General features: G+C 38.8%; 1 protein-coding gene across 6 annotated transcripts in view; it reads right to left on the bottom strand.

Annotated features, from left to right (window-relative positions):
* FHDC1 (FH2 domain containing 1) overlaps nt 1-10,982 on the bottom strand; it is a 37,720-nt gene that overhangs the window by 4,677 nt on the left and 22,061 nt on the right. For 5 of the 6 annotated variants that reach the window (XM_068942318.1, XM_068942320.1, XM_068942316.1 and 2 more), the window contains 5 exons: nt 8,381-8,451; nt 8,164-8,271; nt 7,192-7,262; nt 4,493-4,610; nt 2,129-2,293 (listed from right to left, as the gene is read on the bottom strand). In XM_068942318.1, coding sequence (XP_068798419.1) covers nt 2,129-2,293; nt 4,493-4,610; nt 7,192-7,262; nt 8,164-8,271; nt 8,381-8,451 — 533 coding nt within the window. The remainder of the gene's footprint in view (nt 1-2,128; nt 2,294-4,492; nt 4,611-7,191; nt 7,263-8,163; nt 8,272-8,380; nt 8,452-10,982) is intronic. The other variant, XM_068942321.1, reaches the window with a different exon arrangement.

The following is a 10,982-nucleotide window of genomic DNA, read 5'->3' as shown; positions in this document are numbered from 1 at the left end:
TGCACAATGCCTCATGAACAGTTTGACATCAGCTGATACCTCTCAATGACCACTGAATACCTTATTCAAGTTTTGGATCTCTTATTCGCTGTTGGCTTCAAAAATTGGCAACTACTCCATAGAAGTTGCCCAGGGCAGGCTGAGATTTTGGCAGCTGGGATGAGGGGTTTTGATTCAGAAAGCCATAGAAAGAGATAGTTTGTGTTTGAAAAAAAAAAACACAGTAACACGTTTCTACTAAAATCATTGGCAGTGAATTACTAAGAACATCAACATTTTAACTGTCACCTCTAGGCTTCAGATTTAATCTAGGTGAACCTTCAGTTGAACTTTCCAGGATATTTTCTGAAATGCAGAACCTGGTTTTCTAGAATCAGTACAGCTGCAGCAAAAGAAAGAAGGGGAGTGACTAGTCTTGACAGAGGATTCAAAAATTACATAATTTTCCTACAGTGCTGTTAAATCTGTTCTCAGCAAACTTATATGATACACTATTAAAAAGAAAAAAACACATTTGTCTGAAGCTTTGTGTAGTTTGATCTTTCCATTGTTGTGACAACAGAAGAACTGCAAAACCAGAAGTCTCCTGAAAGCTTTCAGTAAACAAAACAGGCTAATGCCAATGCTCTTTTTGATGAATGAGTTAATCTATGCCTCTTAGAGTGGATTTCACACTAGGTTGGGCTGTGAAAGATAAGGTGCATTAGAGACCTCTGGAACCTGAACAGCTAGGAAAGGACAAGAAAAATCTCACGTTTCAGGAAAAAATTCTGTGGTATGGAGGTTTTGTTTCCCCCCCCCCTCCCCCCCCAGAAGAATGGAACTACAGAATGTATTCTTGCCAAATGCTGAAGCTCAACTTTAGATTACCCCTCTTTTTAAAAAGAGCCAGTTAAAAATAGTTGTAGATATTACTAATCACCATATTAGAGATTAAACATTCTAACCTTACCCAAAACATGTTTCTGGATATTTTATTCAAAGGAAAAAACTATTTTAAATACACATGGGCATGCTCAAAAATTGCAAATATTAATGTTTAAATATTTGAATTACATGCCCATCACCATTGTGGTATAGTAGTCATCTTGTTAGGCTTCTGGCCATCAATATATTACATTCATCTGTCACAACTGCAATCTTTATTTTGAATTCCTCTGTTAACTTTGTAGGGACAGAGGTTAATCCATAACAAGTATTTAATAAGAAAAGGTCTTTAGTATTAGCAAATGAGAGACTAATTTGTGATTTTTAAGAGTCTCGACTACTTAATACAGAAAGAGGAAGGAATATCTCCACTGAACTTCAGAGTAATAGTTGAATATAAATAAATAAATAAATGAACATACACTTCATATATGCACAAAGCCACCTCTCACTACAATATTTGCAATAGTTATCACCATTTCGTTTCATACGTCTGCATAACATTCAGATACACGCATACACACACGCTGTCTTGGGTGGAAAAGGTTAGGTAAGCTAATGGCACAAGGAGTGTGCTAGCAAAATATCCTGTTAGCCTCCTACAAATCAACATTGTTCTTCCCTGTTTTCTGAACTAAAGCTTTTATATAAAAAGTGCTGTCAAATGCAGAAGATAGAAAATAAAGGAATTCGTGGATCCATGTAATTCATGCTATTTACAAAGGCCTTAAAATTATTTGTAATGATAGGCCGACTTTCCCAAACGAAAATTGTAACTGATGCTGAAAACACTCCTTGCCTATGCTCATCTCCGACGTTACACTTTTTTAATTATTTGAGGCCAGTTCAGGGTACTTGGTAAAAGAATGGTCACACCAGTGATGAGGTATCTCTGTACTGTAGGCCTGTTATCTTTTGTGAGCATTTACCCACAAAAAGCATCTGAAAGAACAAAGCGGAAAACACAGTCCTTACTTTACTTGCTAAAAAACATCTAGTCATGGAATAAAAGGGCACCAGAGAGCCCCAGCTAGCGCTGATTCAGACTGGTACATCCATGCAGTGTGTTGCCTCACCTCTAGGCTTTCACTGACCTAATATTACCAGTAATTAATGTCCCATAAGCAGAAAAAATAACTTAATTTCAAATGTGAGCCAATATTCATTTCAAATGAATGAGAAACTCATTCACTGCTTTTACCTTGACAGCCTTGTCGAACCTTATACAGAAGTCCCTAAATATCTGGAAACATTCGTCCAACTTCATAGTTTCTTTGTCTTCACAGAAAAAGTCAATGAGAGCATTCCCCTCCTTCTGTAATTCTCGTTTCTGGTGTTCAAGCTCGTTTAGATGTCTTATAGCAAACTGCAGGAAAACATATATGGCGTGAACCAGATAGATAACTTAAAGACACAGCAGATCTTGTATATTTTAGGAACCAAAGAAATTCATGTTCCAGCCTAGGAGCTGTTACAGACCCCAGGACATTAAGACTTTGAGGGCAGAAGGAAGTTCTTGTCATTTCAGAAAAGTGAGTAAGGAAGGTCAGAGGAAATGAATCAATCAACATTTAAATTATAGTGACTGGGATACAAACTGGGAAGAAATTCAAAAGCCCTTGAACAGACTTAGAAGTTTAACTCTTAGATGAGTAAAATCAAATACTGTACTAGGATATGTGGGAGCCCCTTGAAAGCTCCACATGCCTTATCCTCCCATTTTTCTCTGCAACTTTCAACTAAGCTTAAATTGATTAATTCCTTTTCCCCCAAAATATGTGGATAAATTCATGGATATACATAACACAATCAACTCCTTCCTCAGGCTACCCTAGACCATGACAAAAAAAGGCTTTCATGCCAGACAGGTAAGGAAATGCTGGAAATATACATAATTTTTTAGAATATCTAGAAAACATCCCCAAGATGTAGTACTTTGAATCATAAGTACAGAGCTACACAGAGAGTGCTGGAGTAGATTGGTGAAAACAGATTCAAGAGGTAGAGAGTAAGGCTATGGTTAGACTTTCAGCAGCACAACTGCTTAAAACAATTTCAGCAATTGCCTCTCTGTCTCTCCCATATGCATCCCCAGCCATTGACTCCCATCCTTGCACTATCTCACATCAAAACACATCTGTCTGAAAATAACATGAGGAGAAGAGTTACTTTCCAGACAAATCTGTTCTCTAACACTGTCTAATCTACGGTCGCACAAATACTTTTGCCACCATAGCACAGGGGTGGGAGCAGGCCGTTGGAGGCACTGATCATCATTTAAGCCAACCCTGCTGCTAGAAAGTTACTTGTCAAATTACACCAGTAGAGTAGGAACAAACTTTTACCTGTTAGGCATTAAAAAAAAAAAAAAAAAAAAAAAAAGGAGCTAGATTAAAGATAAACTGGACAACTGAAAAAGCACATGGAAAATTTGTTCCTCTCATATATTTCAGTAATTTATTTATGAGGATGAGATAATGAAAGTTGCCTTTTAATCAGCTTGGTTATCATCTGTAATTTAAAAACAAAAACCAGAAGTGTTTATGTAAGGTATGTATTTGTAAAATGATTTTTCTCCAACATTTCTTTTGGAATGTGGCCTAGACAAGGTTGTAGTGTTACATAAAACCAGCTATTAAATTAAAAGAACTCTCATACATGTTAAGACATGACACTAAAGAGTCTGGATGCAATGGATAAAAGCCAGTAATTCACAGTGAATGAGGACAGCTATTTCAAACTTAGCCCACCCCTCTCTCCATCAACTTCACATCTTCTGAAAAACTGCAGGGACTATTAACTACATCTGCAAGTTGAAAATCAGGGTAGGTTAAGTTCCAGATCAACACCTGCTTTCCTACTTTTAATAATTATCTGTACGTGAAACATAAAAATCATTTAATTGTAATGCATAGTTCTGTAGGCATCACCATGTACTCAGAAAATACTAAGAACTCCGCTTCAAAGTCAAGTGCTATACACATTCCTATCTATAAAAGTTGCTGGAATACTGAAAAAGAAAAGGAGAACCCACACAGAAGTAGTAATACAAAATAACACACTCAAAATAATATGCTCTGTGCTAAGGGTAAATTAGTGCAGAAAACAGTCCCTTAATGTACAAGCTTCTAACAATATCTCTTCAGTGACCCAGCAGTCAGGATTCATATGCATAGCACAGTCTCAGCTAAAACTGACGTGCTCCAGCCTAATATCACAGCTGCCCAAAATATAGTATCTGCATGTTAAGTACAAAACCAGAGACCAATCCAAATAATCTTGTATTTTAGCTACTGATCTTCATCAGTCATTTCACAGGCATTAAGCATGCTTGCCTAACAACCCTCAGGCAATGTACACTCAATATCCCTCCCTGTAAAAACACAGTCTTTCCAACACACTTACTCGACAAACAGCATGTAGTTGAAACACCTTTGTACACCTGAGAGGGTAGACATTAACACAATGCTTCAGTTTATTAACATGTCGACACATATTACATCTAGCTGAGGAATGCTCCTGTATTCAGGTGACAGTAACACATTAGCACTGACATCCTACAAACCTGAAGAAAGTTTTCCAACTGGTGAAAGAGTTTGGCGTCTCGACGAATACTGTCTTTAACAGATCTTGCCTTGAAAGACAGTGAGTGGAGTTCGGCTTCTATATTATCAATGGATAACCTGAAAAATAGCATATACAGAGAATGCTTATTGAGAGGAAGGAGTTGCCCACAGGTTAGCCACAATATGCTTCAGAAATGGATGTTTCACATGAGGTGCGAGCTGGCTATCAAACAAGACCTGCCTGCTCAGGAAATCTTTCCAGAGTAGAAACTGGAAGTTAGCAGAGAGATAAGCATATTTCTCCTTATTTGCAACTTGAAAAGATTCCCACGGGGTGCGGTTTCACAATTAACTCAAGCCAGTCCTACTCAGCCTTACCACCAAAAAGGGCGATGCCGCCCTGTCTCTGACCGGGTGTTCCTTTTCTTTTCCTCAGTGCCTGTGCTAGCATCCATTTTCTAAATGTCAGCTATATCTGGGAACTGAAAAGCCAGCAAAAGGAAAAAACAATGTGCTTCCAAATGGATCATTTGCTTGATCCAGCTCAAGTACAAGAGCTAGCAAAAAAGGGAGTCAGAAGAGCTAGACAGCTAGGACTGCCCATTTCAGCAGTAGCATTTGGCACTGCAAAACTTTGCACATTATGTTCTTCTAAGCAATCACAGCAATGCAGGCCACCCAGTCTCAACCCTGAAGATTTAACATTTCATTCTTCTACTACATATCAGCAGCAGAGCTCCTGTTTTTAGGCAGAGACAACTCAGCAGACATAAGATCACAGCAAATAGCTCTGATCTGAGGGAGTCAAAGCTTTATCCCGGTAGACCCACGTTCCATGTGACAGGAGCTCCCACTCTCACCTCTCAGTCACCTGGAAGGTAAATGCTTCAATTCAGATGGCATTTCCTTCACAAGAAAGACTGATCTTTGCCTAGGAATTGAAGTATTACAGTCTCCAAAATGGTAAAAATTCACAACTGTACACACTCTCCTACCTAAGAGTATTTCACCAGTAGCATGACTTTAAAAGAGTAAAGCAGACCGATTGAAGCAGAATTTGCAGCAGACCGACTGAAGCGCCTATGGCCGAGGATGGTGGCAGCATGTACGTTTGTCAGGGAACACACAAATGAATGTGTGTGCTGTTCTTTGTCTGCTTACTTCATCTCTAGAAGTTAACTCCCTGTTCTGGGCAGATCATAGATATTTTGGCAAATGAGGAAAGCAGCAGATGCTATAAGCTATATTTTTCTGCCTGTTAAGGAGGAGGAGGATGGGCTAGAAGAAAAGAAGGTAAGGTGATAAACATAAAGAGCACAACAGTAGTTGTTTTAACATGCTCTAACCGGAAAAATTTATGAGCAACTTGCACATGACAGTTTTCTCTAATAAAGATCTTCCTCATGCCCAACAAGACGACAGGTATTTCATTTTGTTTCATTTTTCCCTTCAACAATGCTTACAAGGTTATGTTGTAAACTTAGTAGGCATAGAAAACAGTCTCTTTCCTACAAAATTTCAAAGTATAGAGTACACTGCCCATATAGATTTCAGCCTGAATTACAGCAGATTTTCAGTGTTAATAAATGTGATCAAAGAAGAAAGTGGATAGAAAAAACATCACAAGACTACGAATCCCCCTGCCTGTTCCCCTGCTGCTTGCTAGGGAACTTGGATGCTGAGGGAAGCTGCGTTCCCCAGCAGGCCATGAGACAGACTGCCAAGAAGGTGTGTAGGTTGGATGGCAGAGAGCCACACAGGTGGTCCATCAAAAATGTTCTGATCAACTCTATGGCCACTCCTTCCCTTGGAAGATTTCACAGTACTTTGCAGACATTACTTAATCCTGCATCAGATCTAAGAGATTGGATCCATTTTATAGCACGGAAAAGAATGTAAATAGATTGCCCAAAGCTCAAGAGCCAGGAAGTAGCAGAACTGGGATTTAGAACTACAGATCGCTAGCTTCCAGTTCTGTGCTTGAGATTGCACCACCTCACAAGACCAAGTACAGTTATCAAGGTATGAACCTGGTTCTGTTTAAAATTATGCAACTGGAGACCTTAAGATGAAAACAACACAGAACCCCAAATCCCTCAGATCTTCCATTTGGCTGAATAAACCTACCAGAGCTGTATTCCTTCACAGGACACATAAGGGCTCAGATCTGTGACAAGTTCACCTGACACAGAACGTTGAAATTCACTATTTTGAATGGCTCATTATATAACATCCAGAACAGAGGAGCACTATGAGTGAGGTGCTCTCCAATACAGAAACAGAGAAGCAAGCCAAATATCAAGAAACATTTAACAGAGCCTAGGTCAGTACTTGTATCTGGTACCAGGTTTGGGAAAAGTATTGTAGCCAGCTCAGAGATAGCTGAAAATTGTTTTAAGGAAAACCAGTAACATGCTTTTAGTATGACCTCTTAAAAGTAACATATATGCTCATCTAGCTGGCAGAAGCAAAACTACAAAAAACCTATGGAGATCATTTCATAAAAAACCCCATACCTGAAGGCACATTGCAGGCATACTTCTGCTAACAAATGGAAATGAAGCCCTCAGAGCTACAGTAAACATTCGTAATGTTTCAGTTTTCGTGCCAAGACTTCTGTGAATGAGCTACATAGCTTCACACATAAGAAATTTCCAAGCCATAGTCTAACGCTAAGTTCTCAGTTTTCCTGCCTTACCTGGCAGCATCATGAACATCCTTAATTTTTTCTGAAAAGTTGAGAAGAGCAGCATCTTTCTTTTGGGCTTCCTGAAACAAACAGGAAAAAAAGAAAAAACAAGACAAACACAATCCATTAGGTACTTTACCATGGTAATGGAATGTTAAGTCAAGCAGTTCTAAAGCTTTTGAGAGGGCACTCACAAGTTTCTCTCTTACACTGTTTTTCTTTCAGTTCAATCCTGACAATTGAGAGGAGGCATCCCCCTCCCCCCCCTTAAAGAAAGGCAGGGACCAGAACTAGAAACTTTAAACAACAGCTTTCATTTTGCAGTGCACAACAGCAGCCACTTCTGCCAGTGAACACAAGCCACATGTATTCATAGGGAATGTTAGGGAAAGAACAATTTACTGATGGCCATTGTTTGGGCAGATACAGCGTTTCCCATCCAAACGTCAATTAATACCCCACTGCTAGCTGACTCGAAATCCGCTAAGCCAGCTTGTACCAGGTAACTGAAGTCACATACGGAAGCATTTAAATCCTCTCTCTTCTTAAATCAAGAAGATTGAAAGAAAGGAAAAATTAACTCCAAAAATCTGCATCAATGTGTGTCAATCACCAAGGGAGGGGGAGGAAAGAAAAAAAAAAAAAAAAAGCTGCCTGAGAGATTCAACAGGAAGATTAAAAGAAATTTTATCAAAAGAAGCCACTTCTATGGTAGAAGCATTCAGGACAGTAACGGGAAAACTACAATGAAGAAATCAGATGAAGGGAATCTTTTAAATCACACAAAAAAATCTAAGTTTTTCCATGGGTTTCTGGATAGGAAGACCAGACAGGAAAACTGATTTTTGTGGCAGGGGAGGAAAAAAAGATTAGGATCAAAGCCTTAAAAAAAACTTCTTTTTCTGAGGCACATGGCCCTTTCTATCGTCTTTGGTTCTAGACTTATATCAGTTCCTTTTCAGTAAAATAGTTTTTATATACCAGAGCAACAAAATGCAGCAGACTCATTCCAGGTTTGTTTGCTTTTGTGTCCGCCAGCTTAAGCAGTGATGACAGTTTAAATCCAACAGCATTGCCAGCATAACCTCCCTAAAAAGGAAGGTAAGGTAAGGTAAGCTACAGCACATGACATCAGTGGACTGCAATACTAATAAGGAAATTTGGTCAATCAGTTATCTCCATTTTGGATGTCACTTACCGCATTCATAATATTCCCAGCCTGAAGGACCAAGTGCAATATGGAATGCAGTTCCTCACAAGTCATTAACTCTGTAAGGAACAGAAAATTGCTGTCCAACACTTGTTTGTTTATAAATATGCACACAGTCAGTTACCAAACTCCACTTCACCTCAAGCTTTTAAAGGTGGAGTTTTTTATTTTAACAGAAAATTACAATAAACTGAAAGGCCGTGGGAAAAAGATGGCACTATACAATTCCAAGTCACAAGCACAGTTGGCAAACCTCAAGTATACGTTCAGACTTTAGCTTAGCAAGCGTAGTATTTCCAAGGCAATCTCCAGTAGCTCACAAAACATTTGAGGCCTAATCCTGCAATGTTGAAAGTGTCTCATGCAAGTGGTCAAGCATCCTCCCTAGCTACTAATTCCAGTGTGAAGCAAGTGTTCTGCACCTGGCAGTATCCATTTGCCATCTTTCAGGACTGGGCTTTTAACAGTAGCTTTTACAGGAAGACTTAGCCATCAGGCCTGAAAAGATATCAGGTAACATTTACATTTTCCTTGCTTCTCCCACTCCCACTATGGATCACCATTTTATTTCCATAGAGTCACCAATTCAGAGTGGCATTTATTTTACCTCACTCAAATCATAGATAATTTAGCACAAAATTATGTTTGGTGTGATGCAAAGAGTTAAATGGAATAAAGTTGCCTTTCAAAGCTTTTCCACCACAGAAGCCTGTTTCCTACCTATTCTGTTTTTGCAAAACGCACAGCAATACTTTATCTGAATTCATACACCTTTTCGTCAGCCATCCATGAATACAAAACAATGCATGTGCTTAGAAGTTACCAGGACAAGCACCTTAGAAGTAAGATATGGAATGCCAGAACTGTAAAGAGTTAATTAATTAGCATTAGCACAAATGCTGAATTAGTACAAATGGCACTGCATACCAAATAACCATAAATACACAAGCCCCCCCATATGGCAAGAAAATAACACAAGTTGCTTTTAAGGTAAGGTACTATATTCTACACTGATGAACACAATAAAGGGTAGATTCCTTAAAATGTTATTTATTGCAGCGTAAATACTCCTAAAATTATTTTACTTCAGAGTTCAGATTCTAATTTACTCTGCATTTATCTGCTTAGCACAATACAGTCATCTATCATTTTGGAAGCAGACAGCCCTTATGCCTTTGGATTTCAGTATTACTGGCCTAAAAACTTTTAACTAATTAAATAGCCTTTCATCTAACAAGCTATAGATGAGGAAGCAAGGAGGAAGAAAGGGGAGAGAATACAAAAGAGAATATAAAAGAGAATTTCACAAAGCCAAGAAGAGAAGGCAGCATCTAAAAGATTTTGCATAGTAAGAACCTGCTCAGCGTCACTGTGAGATACATCCATTTGCAGGCTAGATGAGAATCCATCATGGTATTTAGACCATCCTAACCCTTAGTGATTATCAGCATTAGAATTTAAGTAAATACTCTCTTAGCTTAATTACAAGGAAAGAAACATGGGAGTTTGGAAAAGAAAAGTAGGCATAATTCCTAAACAACCTGAGACGATCAACAAACCCTAAAGTGAAAAGATCAAATAGAGACCAGCACATGACACAAGCGGACTGAAAACAGGGAGGTTCAGTCTGATTTGCATGACTGGCCTGATGCAGGAGCTGGGGACAAAAGCATCTCCTCTGAAGGCAATGAACTCATCAGTTCACAGATGTGCTGGGTGAAGGACAACTGTGCACAGCTCCTTCTATACAGAACCCATTCACTCACCACCTCTATTGCCCAAAACACAAAGAACAATAATTTGAAAGAGCGCCAATAAAAGGCAAAACTCAAACCTTAGCTTAAGCTGATGGGTATTTTCCTGAGTCAATGAGGACCAGTTCAATACCCACTATTGGAAAGAACATACCAGACTTCACTCCCCCTTTCTTTCACTAAAAATGACTAACCTAAGAATTGGTGCTCATTCAATATTTTTACTACTGTGCCCTTTTATCCCATTGGAAGCAGTCGAGATATTGCTCCAGTAGCTGGTCATAAAATTTACCAGCACAAAACGTGAATTTTCATACTGAGGAACAGAACAAATAGTTACTGAAGGGATTTGAAAAGCTCAACATCAATGTTTAAATGAAATTAGGAAATTAATTATTTTCCTGCAGAGTAGAAGACACCAGATTACATTAGGAATAGCCAGCTGCAGCATTTCAAAGCTTATGCAATGCGGAGAACAGGCATTCAAGAAAAATAGAAGGCAAAGGAACGGCAATAGAACTAGTCTCTACAACAAAGATTTTAGCCTGCTGATACTGCCACCTCAAAAGGTAACCCCATATAGAGAGAAATTTAGAAATGATACAGTGATTTTCTCCATGGATATTTGAAAGGGTGAGCAAAGAGGTATAATAAACGGATTGAATAAGAGTCGCAGTGATGCATGAACGGGCAAACTGTACTCTAAAGACAAAGATTTTTCCGAATTTAGCCATGGTACCTTCGCTTGTGTCAGTTTGGGCTACACCGTTCGTAGGCTTTGGTCATGAACCCATTGCCAGTGTGTTCAAAGCATCTAGATTTTTGATTTTGGAAGC

The sequence above is a fragment of the Struthio camelus genome, chromosome 4 (assembly GCF_040807025.1).
Source record: "Struthio camelus isolate bStrCam1 chromosome 4, bStrCam1.hap1, whole genome shotgun sequence".
NCBI lineage: Eukaryota > Metazoa > Chordata > Aves > Struthioniformes > Struthionidae > Struthio > Struthio camelus.
This window is presented reverse-complemented; position numbering and strand designations above follow the sequence as displayed.